At 41.8% G+C, this 14044-nt stretch overlaps 1 protein-coding gene across 5 annotated transcripts; it reads left to right on the forward strand.

Moving 5' to 3' along the window:
- The first annotated feature begins 2726 nt into the window (after nucleotides 1-2726).
- On the forward strand, nucleotides 2727-9899 carry ccpg1 (cell cycle progression 1). 5 transcript variants are annotated; one of them, XM_061276260.1, is made up of 11 exons: nucleotides 2727-2859; nucleotides 3344-3424; nucleotides 3696-3792; nucleotides 4136-4212; nucleotides 4280-4472; nucleotides 5492-5691; nucleotides 5773-5800; nucleotides 6095-6183; nucleotides 6271-6375; nucleotides 6832-7961; nucleotides 8818-9899. In XM_061276260.1, the coding sequence occupies exons 2-11, from the start codon at nucleotides 3365-3367 to the stop codon at nucleotides 8999-9001; spliced, it is 2163 nt and encodes a 720-aa protein (XP_061132244.1). In that variant the 5' UTR covers nucleotides 2727-2859; nucleotides 3344-3364; the 3' UTR covers nucleotides 9002-9899. The 5 variants fall into 5 exon arrangements, with proteins under 5 accessions (XP_061132244.1, XP_061132242.1, XP_061132243.1 ...); XM_061276258.1 differs by having other exon boundaries at nucleotides 5492-5800; XM_061276259.1 differs by having other exon boundaries at nucleotides 2780-2994; nucleotides 5492-5800.
- Nucleotides 9900-14044: the final 4145 nt, after the last annotated feature.

The following is a 14044-nucleotide window of genomic DNA, read 5'->3' on the forward strand; positions in this document are numbered from 1 at the left end:
CTGGAAGCAAAACATACATCTGTCTCCTCAGGTGTGGCCGTGGCCACGGTAGGTCATGAGCCAAGAGCCAGTATTAACAAGTGTTATCTAATTCATTATTGAGTGATGGCATGGAAGCAATATTGTTTGTTGATGTTAATATGCAGCTGCCCTTGCTGTTCCTGTTTTTATACTACCTCCCGTTAATTTGATACTTTGTCGTCTTTCTTAAACTCAGGGAATTTGTTTTTTAAAAATCATGTCGTGTTATGTACATGGTGAACTGACAGGGTATCTTCTCAGTACTAAGTAAGCTGTGCGTAATTGCCTAATAGATTTGCTATGAATGTATCTCTATGCCAGTAGCTGAGACCTCCCATGCTTATGTGATTCTTTTTTTGTATTGTCTTCTACGTCTACCTCCTGCTTGTGTCGGTGGACACACAGCAAGTGTATGGCCAGCCATTTGAGCATTTACTCCATATCCCGTACTTGAGATCCACTTTAAATGCTCAAACAGCTTGACACGAGTGCCGAGAGTGGCATGCGGGTACTGAGCCGCCTGATAATTGGCCTTAGTGTGGACGCATCTCGACTCTCAGAGGCCGGGCGCGGTCTTGTTTTTCTCAGGTTAGAGGATGCGAATCCATAAAGAGTGGTTGGAGTAACACATCGCGAGTGTTAAATAATCAGGGATGAAAGTGAAGAATCTTAATGAATGACGTAAAGTTCAACTTCCTGAAAATGTCTATTTTTGTGAGAAGCTTTGTACTACTGAGTACAGAATGTAGTTGAATCTAGCGCCACATCTTTTTTTTTCTTGTTTTCCTCTAGTGTAGATAAAGATTAGCACTTGTCTCCCAAGTAGTTTTATATTAGCAGGCCAATACGCAGCAGTGACCGACGCTATTACCCAAAGACATGTTTGCGTACCTGACATTTTATTTGTTTTGAATTAGGGCTGAATGATTTGGAGAAAGAAACTAATTGCAACTCAGGGTCTCTCTCTCGCTCAGCCTTTGTTGCATGATACTACATTATCATGTGTTGATTTGAGTTTGATTCATTGTTCAGCCCTAATTTGTGTCTCGTCAGTGAACAGGAGAATGTGGAATAATCAAACGCGTTAAACCAAAGATGAAGATCAGCCGAGGCGCTGCTCCTCAAAACCATGCCTTTAATGCACATTTGTGGCCTTGAACTAGGACAAGTTCTCCAGGGAAGTGCCAGCAGCATTGAGTGACAATTCATAAATATTCCTACGCTGCACATATATATATACACAAAAATGACCCTCATGCTGAGTTCCTCCAAAGCTGTTGCAATCAGATGTTTGTACATTGTAGGTCAGAAGTATATCGATTCTTTGTGATCTGTGTTGCTTGCAAACGTGCACCCAATCATCCATTTTGTGTTTCAGGTACTACTGCATCTTGATTTACAACTTTATGAAAAGATGTAGGAAAAAGTGATAACATAAGATTTCAAATTTAGTTAAAAAATGTATTCACTTGGTCAAATGCCCATCCTCATATGAAGCCGATTAATATTTTGATGTGTTTTTTTATTTTTTTAATGAAAGATTGCAGAAATATCAGCAGGTGCACGGATGTTTTTACATTGCTGCTTCTAATCAGAGGATTAATCAGGGGTCGTTTTTTGGATGATACAATCAGTTACATTTTGTTTTCAGGAGCAAACATAAACCAAAGATGTTTTTTTTTCTAAAAGGTCACTGTTGCATATTGGCAAGAATGAATCAGTTCATATGCATTGTTTCTATGTGTGATTTGTTGTCCTTGTCCAGTCTTTTCATATTTTTGACACCCCCCTAAAAATTATATACAACAGCACACTGCGCTAAATAATGCAATGGTGGTACTCTGTTTTGTGATTAGGATTCCCATAAAAGGTGCTACTGTAGTTGTTTTTGGGATCAATGATTGTGAGAATCTGGACAAATGCAACTTATTCACACAAGAGAACACAACCTTGCATGTTGTCCTGCTTTCTTCTGATGTGTTTCTATCCGATCATGTGAATTGCAAGAGATGGAATTGGCTTTCTTGATTTCTCCCTTTGGGCAGTAATGTTGTGACGATTATTAGTTCAAGTGTCAAGAGCCATGGGTCATTTCTTTTTTTATATACATATATAAAAACTCAGGGGGACCCCGAACTGCTCCTCAGAAGAGAAAGTCGGGATAATTGAATGTATTTCTTGTGTTTTCTGATGATTTTTTTAATGCTTGTTTGTTTGTCTATCGTCACAATTATTTGCATTTGTTTTTGACATTTCTTTTAGGAGATCATTGACTGTGTTTACTTGTGAAAAGTCTGATTCTCAATAAAAGTACAATAATTCAACCAACCTGTCTTTTTTAATATATAAGTAGTATGTGAGTTTGGCTCATGAGAAAACTATTTTTATATTTTAGAACTACTTTATTAGTGAATCTGTCGCTCGAGGAACGACTAAAATAAAATGATTTAACCACGTTTGTGTGTGTTTTTTAGACATTTTCTATTGTTAACCAGCAAATGACTTGTTAAATGTGTAAAAAAAAAATATTTCCAAAATCAGTGGAAACGAATGCTATGCGCTTTCTGTTTTGTCACGTTTCCTTGTTTATATTTTCAAAGAGCGACGTCCGGTTGGACCCGCCCTAGCACAACCAGTTTTGCTACCGCGGTGCCTGATGGGAAACGATGTTTTATTAAATCAAGAAGTGACTTTCTCTTTGTCATCCCTATGCAAATTAGAACTACATTTCCCAGCTACTACAAGCTTTGTTATGACAGTAGCCCAGGCCCGTGTATAGTGCAATAATTATCGGCCTGTCTGCAAACAGCTGCATCGTCGTTGGACAGCAAAACACAGGTTTTCTTTGACATTTTTTATTCAATAATAATTTTCGTGTTTTTTCCGGGATAGGTGAATTGACATCGTTGACACGAATTGGTGACTGTACACATAGTTTGTCGTTACTAACGCATGTAGAACCAGTTCATCCAGGTAAGATCACGTCACGAGCAAAACAAAACAAACGACATTGTTTTCTTCTTTTCGAAATATTGTACGACTTGGCTAGTCCTGCTAATCAAAATGCGAGTTGGTTTTAGCCATTGAGTGTCGTGTGAAACGTTAATGTCATGCTTTACAAAATGATAATTCCACAAGTTCATGATCACAGCTGATGAAATTGAGCCCTGAGTGAGGGTTTCACCATATGACGCGTCGTGGTGGTTGGTGTTTTATGACGCAACAAGGCTCTTACGTTGAATAAAACGTTGCCCTGTGCACCTCTTCTTTACTAAATAAAAATGCAAAATTTTAAGTGACATCTTTTTGTTTTGTTTTTCAGTGTTGCTGGCAAGCTGGCATCATGTCAAACACTTCCAGTGATACCGAGTCGTCATGTGGCTGGAGCATCATTAGCATGGAGGTAAAACATTGAACTTTATTTATATGCAGGTGTAAATTAACAATAAGTCAAACATAACAAACAAAATCTTTTTCTTCATTCCTACATATGCAAAAAACGTCTTCTTTCACCAGTTGATGTAAGATAACATGATCAATGATGGCATCGTCACAGCATCCTCATAGTATTCAGCAAACTTTTGGATGAAATTTCTGGATGACCCTAAAATCCACTTTAGCCTTTTCTTGTAATCCTGTGATGTCTTCGTCTTTTCTTCGGGCTGTGCTTACAGGGTTCCGATATCGAGACTTTGGTGGCAGATGGCACGCTGCAGCATGGAGCCGAAGAGCGTCCAGCTCTTGTGCAACCAAAGCTGCAGGACTCTCAAGGTTCAACTTCTGCTTGAAGGCATCTCTCTGTTAAGAGCAACACTGTTACAAATGATGAATTTACAAAGTACTATATTTACTCTCAAGCATGACTAGTTACATTTGTTACACCTGAATATGACCTTTGTTTAAGGCTGCTTTGCGCAAACGTTAGTGACTTTCAACTGCAGTTTCAAGCAGATAAATTATCTAACGTCTTTGTGGGAAGCCTCTAACATTTATTGGATGGATATACTTGATAACCATCTTAACGGCCACATTAGTAGGCCAGAAGTGGCACTGCTAGTGAAAAAGACATGATTAATAAGACATTCATACCAACCAATACTTCTGATATTTTTAGCTGCATGTTGTGATGACAGCTCACTAGATGACACACTGGGAGAAAAAACCATGGACAGGGCAGCATGGACCTCAGAGGTAAGAACGTCACGCAGGAACCACACAGTCAGTGCTTCTTTTACAAATGAAACCTCGCCACCCTCAGGCTGATCCTGATGACCCCACGATGGAAGAGCAAGTCGCTGTGTTGTCCTTCAGCGACCACTCTGACATCGTGACACTGCAGGAGCTGAAGGAAGACGAGCGTGACTGCACCGAGCACACGCCGACTGCCGACGAGGGCTCCTTTATGGGCACATCGTGCAGCAGCCAGTATGCATTCATCGCTGGAGACCCTGGTAGGACCTCAAAGATTCTATGCTTGGTTTTTATTTCCAGTTGAACTGTTTCTTATATTGGAGAAAAATGTCCCCCCCCCCTCCTTAAATATTCCCATAACATTTCCCTTGTTATTTGTTCATTGTACATTGCCAAAGCAGGTCTGAGGTTGAGTGACTGGAAATTTGCGCAAAGCCTTGTGAAATTGGGCTACCATCTACGAAGTCGGCTCGCAAGAGGCCGCACTTTCACAGGTGGCCTAATTCAAGTGTGGCGGTTGAGAACTTGTTGACAAACTAGAGAGCTGCCGGGAGACGTGCACAGACTAATTGTGATCGCAAATATGCTTTGCTGCTGATCCTTACCGTTTTGCTACTTGTTTGTATTGTGTTTGTGTTTGGCACACGTTCCCAAACTTTATGGAGCCATCGCATTTTCCGTTTGCAAAATCTGCCAAAGAAAAGTGCCAGAGAGAGAGACTTTCTCTCAAGCCGACTAAATGAATGATCTAATCTCAGTTTACTCAGAACGTTGCTTACTCGTGTGAAGTCCGGGCCTGTTTAGTTGAACCCAAAGGTGTTAAAAGCAAGCCTCACTATTTGCAGCAATAGCATCACAAAGCATCATCACAACGCTTCTAGCATGTACACAATCAGGAAGAAACTGGTTAATAGTTGACTCCACTTGAATCAAGAGTCAACTTAAAAAAAATTGTCATGCAACCATCCAAACACTGATCAATGAAAGGCAATACAGTTGCAGATTGTGGGTTTATTTTTGTGCCAATTATTATGTATTGTTGAATTAGAACGTGGCTTTTGCTAAATTTTAGTTAGCAGCTTTCGCTAAATGTATGGGAAGAATATTGTTTTAGCGACTGAAATAAAAACCTTTGCATGATGCTAAAGGACATAAAATACTTACAACAGGAATGTTTTGGTATGAATAACCTGATGCATGCAGATCATGTTAATTACTTATCTACCATTTGGTTGTTGACCATGATGACCCCATTGACCTCTGCTTGTATCTCTGGAAGTTTTCCCAGCTACGCCGCAGCCTGCAGCCCCAAACTCCAGCAGCAGCGAAGATGAGGCGGCACCAAACGTTGCTATTCGAAGGCGCCGGTTGAGGAAGAATACAACAAACACTGTGACAGAGTCCTGCGAGGAGGAGGAGGAAGAGACGACGGTGGAGTCGGAGGAGGAAGATGAGACGCAGCAGGGGCAGCAAATTGCACTCAGACCAGAGACGCTGAGGGCGCAAAGCCAAGGCGGCGGAACCCTCAACTCCTGCATTCTGCTCGCCCTCATCATCGCCCTCAGCGTTGGCTTCGGACACTTATATTGTACGGATTCAGACATTGAACTTTGTATTATTTAACACGTGAGCAACACATTGACCTAGTGGTGCGTTAGTGCATGTATGTTTGTTGCGCTATTAACATGTGCTCTGTCCTGTCAGAGAGCAAGGCTCTAACTGCACGCTAATTGGGAAGCATTGCTCTGAATTACCCGTCTGTGAAATTGTACCCCGAGTCTCGTTCCAACGTCATCCGGCACAAGATCCAGCGCACCCACAGCCTTAGTGCGGATGGATGTCTGAGATTTATCTTCTAATTCTAATGTTGTCTTATTTTCAGGCACCATGCAAATACAAAAGAAGCAGAAGACAGTAGACAAATTCCGAGAGAGAGAGCTCGACAGTCTAAGAAACGTTCTTCATTATCATGTAAGTATTGATGTGTTCCCAATCCTTATGCTCATGGTCAATTGAAAAAACCCAGACTTTTTTTATTTATTTTGTTTTCCCATGAAGGTCAAGAGTGACAGTCTGAGCCAGGAAGATTGGGATGAGCAGAAGCTTATTTCATTGCTCATGCAAAAGAACATGGAGTTCAGTGGCCAGCAGGAATTTGTTCAGGTAACTTTTATTTCTTTTCCCTCTCAACTGACACAATTTCCTCTACTTAAATGCCAATGCAAAAAGTGAATTTGGTTGTTTGAGCGGCTCTCTGTATTTCATAGAGGGATCCTTGCGCAAGTCGCGCTCCACGAGTGGCCGAGTCTTGGTCACTGGTTTTGCAGCCATTCAAAATTTGAATCACAGATGCACAATATCTTAGCCAATCAAAATGCACTGACAGAAAATCCATTTCTGACTTCTAAAGCAGAGAAGCACTGACGTCTGGTGACTGTACCGCAACATCATCAGTGACGTTTGCATAGATGTTAGGGTCATACTACTTTACACATGGAGCAGTAGAAATTTTAAACAGAGCCAAGTTAGTTGAAGCATATCTTCTCTTATCTGAGCTGATGACTTACTTGACTTAGGAGTCCTATTTATTTCCCATTCTTTTTTTCTTAATTTGTTCAGGTCCAACGAGAGGACCAGGCAATGTTAGCAAGACAGAGGGAGGCTGAGAGCCTGGCATTGACCACCACGAACCAGCAGCTGAAAAGCTCCTTGGAGCAAAAAGAAAAGTCCCTGTCTACCCTGCAGGAAGAATTGAGGAGCCTGCAATCCAGGATTCGAGATCTGGAGGTTAAGGGGGCGGCGGCCGACGCGTTGCTATTGGATAACCGGAGGCTGAATGAGGAACTGGAGGGGGAGAAGGAGCTGAGGAAGAAGCTAGACAAGGAGAGGAAGCTTACACATGATGCAGACAAGGAGAGGATGCTTACATATGAGACAGAGGCTCAGGATCTCAGATTGCAACTGAGGGAGCTGGAGAAGAGGCTAGGCTTTGAGCAGCAGCGCTCCGACTTGTGGGAGCGGCTGTATCTGGAAACCAAAGAAGACCGGGCCAAAGGCGATACGGAACCAAACATGCGCACGTCAGGAATTGTGGAGGACACGTTTGATGCGGTCAAGAACTCCACTAAAGAGTTTGTCCACCATCACAAAGAGCAGATCAAGAAAGCCAAGGAAGTCGTGAAGGAAAACCTGCGCAAGTTCTCCGATTCCGTCAAATCTACTTTTCGCAATTTCAAGGATTCGGCCTCCACCTTCTTCGAAAAGATGACGAGAGAAGGTTCAAAATACTATGAAGAGAAAAAGTACAAGAAGAAAAAGGCTCATTCCAAACAAGACGCCAACACCCGCAAACCAGGAGACCGAGTCCATAAAGAACAAGGCCAGAGCGGCCCAAAAGGATGCCGAGGGGTCTTTGACTGCGCCTACCAGGAGTCCATGAGCATCTTCAACAAAGCCACGGAGCCCATACGAGCAGACGAGTTCCACCAGCTGCTGTGGAGCTACTTGCAGCGGGAAGTCCACCACTTTCATCACTGGAAGGAACTGGAGAGCTTCATCAACGGCTTTTTCCACAACGGCCTCTTCATCCATGACCGCATGCTCTTCACAGACTTTGTGAGCAGCGTGGAGCACTACCTGGTCAGCATGCCCGAGTACCACGGCCTCCACAACGATGTCTTTGAAGACGTGGACGACTTCATTTACAGACACCTCTTCGGAGAGGCGTATGTCAAGAGCAACAGACAGAGGTGAGCAGACCGCCGACGGCCCGCTCTGCCGACGACAACAGCTCAAATGTTTCATTCGGTGAACTTTCCCAGTTGAAATGAATGGGAACTGAACTGCTCCAGCCCACTCAACAACATTGGTAACATACTTTTTGATTAAAAATGAAACAATATTCTATCAAGGTTATCTACAGTTCTAGCCTAAAATAAATACTAAATGAATAGATACTTCTTAACCTCTCACCATTCCTGTTTTGCGTGTTTGCTTCTGATCATGCAGATATGATTCATGTTGGGAATTATTCAAATCTTCAGAATGTTCCAGCTGACTGCATGAGCGACAATTCCTTTGTATAGAGTTTGCCGGGGAATTTGCGCCCTCTTGTGGCTACTAGTCGCCATTGAAAAAAATAGTTCCTGGAGATTTAAATAATGCTCAACATTTTAAGATACAATCGTATCTACAGGCTCAGCGAGCACTTAAATCAGACAAGCACAGGAATACTGAGGGGTTGAAAAATTGCTTTTACTGAGATTAATGTTCGGGTTGGTTGGAGTTAAGTTGTGACTCTTGTGTTCTTTTTTTATTCATCAAATATTTTAGTTTGGGAAAATTCGCAAGTCATTTGTTATTGCAGAAAGTTGGTTTTCATGCAGCTGTCTGGTTTTGCCGTGAGTTGACACCTCAACCTTTTTACACCACAAAATAGGCTCTTAGAAGCTGAAATATACATTAGCTAAAATACCCTGAATGCAAAATCATTTCTTTAATAGTCTGCTTTTACCTATCTTCTCATTATATAACAACTATCTTCTAGTTGGACATTTACTGTAACTATTATTGTATTCTTTCATGTCAAATGCACCTTCTGTTTAGTTTTGAATCTCCCAGCGGACCTCTGGAACGACCAGACTCGAACTCCAAAGAGGAGTCGAGGACGAAGAATCGAGGTCGTCGACAGCAGAGACAAAAAGCGCGGCATCACAGCGAGCAAAGAAGCAGGCACATGGCCGACGTCAAAATCGAACTGGGCCCTATGCCGTTGGATCGCAAATACTGAACTAGGTAGGATAGTTGTGGTCGTAGAGGTAGTACCTCTTTAGTACCACTATGCGTCGCTCTTGCCAGTTTGCACCATGTTTTTATGTTTTAACACTACTAAATGTCCAGGTGGTTTTCCACCAGAACAATTTCAGATGCACTTTATATGAATTGGCTTCGGACTGGGGTGTTTTTATGTTCTGAAAAGAGCACCTGTGCTGGAGGGCAAACTATGAAAGGCCAAATGTGCGTTTCAGCTGAACAAATAGCTTTGCCGTTCTACTAACTATTAAGAAGTCCAGTTTGCCTTCTTGGTGTTGGAAAAAAAGATTATAAACAAGCACAGATGCTTTTTTTTTTTGTCCAATATGGAATTACAATGCTGTTATGTACTCCAAATATTGTTAAGGCTGGAGAAAGTGTACATTTGTTGACCTTTACGGAAGGTGGCAAGATCTGATTTTTGGGGATGCTGCACAAACATCTTGAAGAAATCCCTTAAATTGTGAAGGTTGTGGGTTTTTTGTTTTTGCTTTTAACTGTAACTACAGCTCAGTATCTTAACTTTTTATGGTCTCTTCCTGGAAGTGTGGGGTTATGTTATCCTAATTACAAATAGATTGGCAGCTCAGCTCAAGCTATTGTAGGGAAAAAAACCTGGAATATGGATTTGATTTGGAGCCCCCAGGACATGTTTGTGATGATGCAATTGCTTTCAGATTGATGCTGTTCTAACATTCCTTTTTTTTCTTTGATGTGCATCTAAAAGGCAAAAAAAAAAAGAGACAACTTCACACGAATTTTATGTGTATAAAATATTTCTGAAAAAACCTTTTCACCATACAGCGCGTAAAATCAAACGCAGTCCTTCGGTTGTCAGTGCCTTACATAAATAAAGATTCTTCCTTCGTCATGTCCGTCACTGTATGGAAGCTGTTTTGTTTACGTGTAGTAGTTGTCACGCAGAAAATGCTGTGATCTTCAACATAAAAATGCATCTGTTGCTTAAATGCTGCTTCTTTCCAGGTAGAGAACCAAGAGAGTCAGAAGTGTATACGCTTGTGGATACCAGAATTGAACGTTTATATGTAACCTGTGAAACCCTAACCTTTTTTCTTTTCTGCCTTTGAACATATATTGCTTTACCTTATCATTATTGGCTAAATGTAGTGATGGAAAATGTGCTGTCAAATATGCAACTGGGTGTTAGTTATGCAACAGTGTTTCTTTGAAACAAAGGTCTTAGTTTTGTCAAGACAAGACAGGTTGTGTGCAGTTAGTTATCCCTCGGTCATCAGTCATATATCGTCCGTTTGTTGACTGGGCAAATAGCCCGATACAGTTCTACTGCTGCGTGGTATACCAACAGAATTTGACTAAAGCCAGGGCTTGATAGAAATCCCTGAACAAGAAGAAAGTCTCAACGTACACCGACTGAAGCCAGGACTTGACAGGAACTACCCAGAAAGAAGTTACAAGATACTGCGAGTATGGTAAGCATCACGGCGTGGAAACTGGACAGTCTACTTAGTGTAAAAAACCCAAATGTCAAATTTCTCAAGCACATCTCTCCGTATGCCCACTAAAAAAATCAAAACCTTCGCACTTCAACCAGTAGGTGTCGGTAATGCGCATTGAAGCTGGTGCCACCTCGCCGTAAAACAAAACGAAGAAGAAAATGACGTAACTTCCGTTCACGAACGAGCTGGTTTGAAATTGACTTATTTTAATAAACATTAAAACCTGTTAAAACTTGTCTGGTGTTTTATTCCTTGTTTTTATTTGTTTGTGCATGAAAACAAAAATATGACATTTGGTTAACTGCTTTATATGACAATATGTATGTGTTTTACGTTGTGTAATATGTGTTGGTGTCCCCCCAAATAAAGAGCAAGTAGTCAAATACACATTCTTGACACGTACAAAAAAATGCATAAAGTTATTAGGTACACCTGAAAATGGTGGTGTACCTAATGGAGTGTCCGTGTGACGTCATGGATCAACCAGCCAATCAGGAGGTGGGGGTGAGGGCGGGTGTGGCACTTTTCACTTTCAGTTCAGCTTTGGCCATGATTTTTCCCTAATGTAGTGGCCTGTAAATAAAGGTTAACCTAAAAAAAAAAAAAAAAAAAAAAGTGAACCCTGAACTTTGAACCCGCGGTGACCCCGTGGTGACCGCGGTGACCCCGCGGTGACCCCGTGGTGACCCCGTGGTGACCCCTGGGTGACCTTTGAACCCTGAACTTTCAACTCTAGTTAAAAATCGAAAATGTGCACATGACCCCGTGAACTTTGAACCGACCTTTGACCCCTGGGTGAACTTTGAACCGTAAACTTTGACCTTTGACCCCTAGCTAATTACGTTTTTTTTTTTTTTTTTTAAACCGGCATAGCAGAACGATCCATGGTCTTCAGATGCCGCGCTGTCGCCATCTCCTGGTCAGTTAGTGAAATGCTTTTGCTGATGTTTTTTTCTCTCTCAATTAAAACAAATCAATTAGCCAGTTGGTTTTCTTTATTTAATATCTATTATCAGACAAAACCAAATTGTGAATCAGTCACCTAGGCTATAGCAGAACAAACAATCCATGGTCTTCAGATGCCACGCTGTCGCCATCTCCTGGTCAGCTAGTGAAATGCTTTTGCTGTTTTTTTTCCCTCTCAATTAAAACAAATCAATCAGCCAGTTGGCTTTCTTTATTTAATATCTGATATCAGACAAAACCAAATTGTGAATCAGTCACCTAGGCTATAGCAGAACAAACAATCCATGGTCTTCAGATGCCACGCTGTCGCCATCTCCTGGTCAGCTAGTGAAATGCTTTTGCTGTTTTTTTTCCCTCTCAATTAAAACAAATCAATCAGCCAGTTGGTTTTCTATATTTAATATCTGATATCAGACAAAACCAAATTGTGAATCAGTCACCTAGGCTATAGCAGAACAAACAATCCATGGTCTTCAGATGCCACGCTGTCGCCATCTCCTGGTCAGCTAGTGAAATGCTTTTGCTGTTTTTTTTCCCTCTCAATTAAAACAAATCAATCAGCCAGTTGGTTTTCTTTATTTAATCTCTGATATCAGACAAAACCAAATTGTGAATCAGTCACCTAGGCCAGTGCTTCTCAAATAGTGGCCCCCCGTTGGGGGGCGCGGTGCTATTCCTGGGGGGGCGCGTGTGACCCTGGGGAACAGGTTTTTTTTTTGGCAGTACTAGAATAAAGTGTAATTGCGCGTTTACTACAGCAGGGGGCAGTGGCGCTCTCATTGTTACTTCTGTCACGTTTGCGACAGTGCAACATTTTACGACTTACAAGACAAGTTAGGATAGTCACGGTGGGGAGGGGGGGCGCGAATAGTTTTCTTCTTGCTAGGGGGGGGCGTAACAGAAAATAATTGAGAAGCACTGTATTAGGTACACCTCAAAATGGCGGCGTACCTAAAGGAGTGTCTGTGTGACGTCACAGATCAAACAGCCAATCAGAAAGTGGGGGTGAGGGCGGGTGTGGCACTTTTCGCTTTCAGTTAAGCTTTGGCCATGATTTTTCCCTAATAAACTGGCCTGTTGTTAGGTACACCTGAAAATGGAGGCGTACATATTGGAGTGTCCGAGTGATGTCACAGATCAACCAGCCAATCAGAAAGTGGGGGTGAAGGCGGGTGTGGCACTTTTCACTTAAACCAGGGGTGTCAACCTCCAGTCCTCGAAGGGCCACGTCCCAATATGTTTTCCAAGTTACCCTCGTTAACCACACCTGCGTGAAAAGATTTAGCTATTTTCACGTTCTGCAGTAGCTAAAACTTTTCACGCAGGTGCACTTAATGAGGGAATCTTGGAAAACATGTTGGAATGCGGCCCCAAGGACCTGTGACCTTTGACCATGATATTACCCTTATAAAGTGGCCTGTTATTAGGTACACTTGAAAATGGTGGTGTACCTAATGGAGTGTCTAAGTGACGTCACAGATCAAACAGCCAATCAGAAAGTGGGGGTGAGGGCGGGTGTGGCACTTTTCACATAAACCAGGGGTGTCGACCTCCAGTCCTCGAGGGGCCGCGTTCCAATATGTTTTCCAAGTTACCCTCGTTAAACGCAGCTGCGGGAAAAGTTTTTGGTCATTTTCATGTTCTGCAGGAGCTAAAACTTTTCACACAGGTGCACTTAACGAGGGAATCACACGGACACTCCATTAGGTACACCGCCATTTTCAAGTGTATCTAATAACAGGCCACTTTATTAGGGAAATATCATGGTCAAAGATTAACTGAAAGTGATATAAAGAAATGAACATTGAATTGTAAGCATATGTGTCCACTTATACAAAGCAAGGTTCCAATTCTAAAAGCACATTTAGGTATGTGCTAGCCCCTGGGATAGAACCCAGTTCTTACCAAGAACCCACGTCACTAACCAGTCCACTATTTTGACTCGGCAGCCATTGGCCGTGTGCAATCTTTTGTACCAGTGATGTGCATTACAGTTAAAAGCATCTTTAGAATAGGTTCACAAAAGATTTGTTCAAAAGAATCGTTCACCGAATCGTTTGCTACCCCTTTATTTATTCTTTTTTTTTTTTTTTTTACCTCGTGTAGTGCACCTATTGAAGTGTCCATGAGGTGTACCTAATAACAGGCCACTTCATTAGAGAAAAAGCTTAAGTGAAAGTGAAAAGTGCCACACCCGCCCTCAGAATATAAAAACAAGGAATAATACACCAGACAAGTTTTAACAAATGTTTATTTAGAAAATAATATTAAAAGTAAATTTCAAACCAGCAATCTAATGTGAAATTGCAGTAGATATATTGGATAACAATATTTAGGCATATATACGTTATTTAAAAACTATAAGTGTTATAAAATCGCATCCCTTCATGCAATGAAGTTAGCCGTTAGCTTGGAGAAAACGTGCATAAAAGCAGTGAGTGCACTGGTCTTTCTTTCCTTGGCAAATCGTAAATCGACATTCTGGTTTACATCGTTCACGCCAGGAGGGAGACGCAACACCTTCACTGACTGATCCGTTGATGCACGGGAAGGCAGTTCACCCATTAACTCGTTCG

Source organism: Syngnathus typhle, linkage group LG4 (assembly GCF_033458585.1).
Source record: "Syngnathus typhle isolate RoL2023-S1 ecotype Sweden linkage group LG4, RoL_Styp_1.0, whole genome shotgun sequence".
NCBI lineage: Eukaryota > Metazoa > Chordata > Actinopteri > Syngnathiformes > Syngnathidae > Syngnathus > Syngnathus typhle.

Excerpts from the sequence above, each read along its gene's own strand:
- ccpg1 (XM_061276258.1), top strand. The coding sequence starts at position 3,365 with ATGTCAAACACTTCCAGTGATACCGAGTCGTCATGTGGCTGGAGCATC. Across the intron at positions 3,425-3,695 it reads GGAGCATCATTAGCATGGAG|GGTTCCGATATCGAGACTTT; the intron begins GTAAAACATTGA and ends CTGTGCTTACAG. Across the intron at positions 3,793-4,135 it reads AAAGCTGCAGGACTCTCAAG|CTGCATGTTGTGATGACAGC; the intron begins GTTCAACTTCTG and ends TGATATTTTTAG.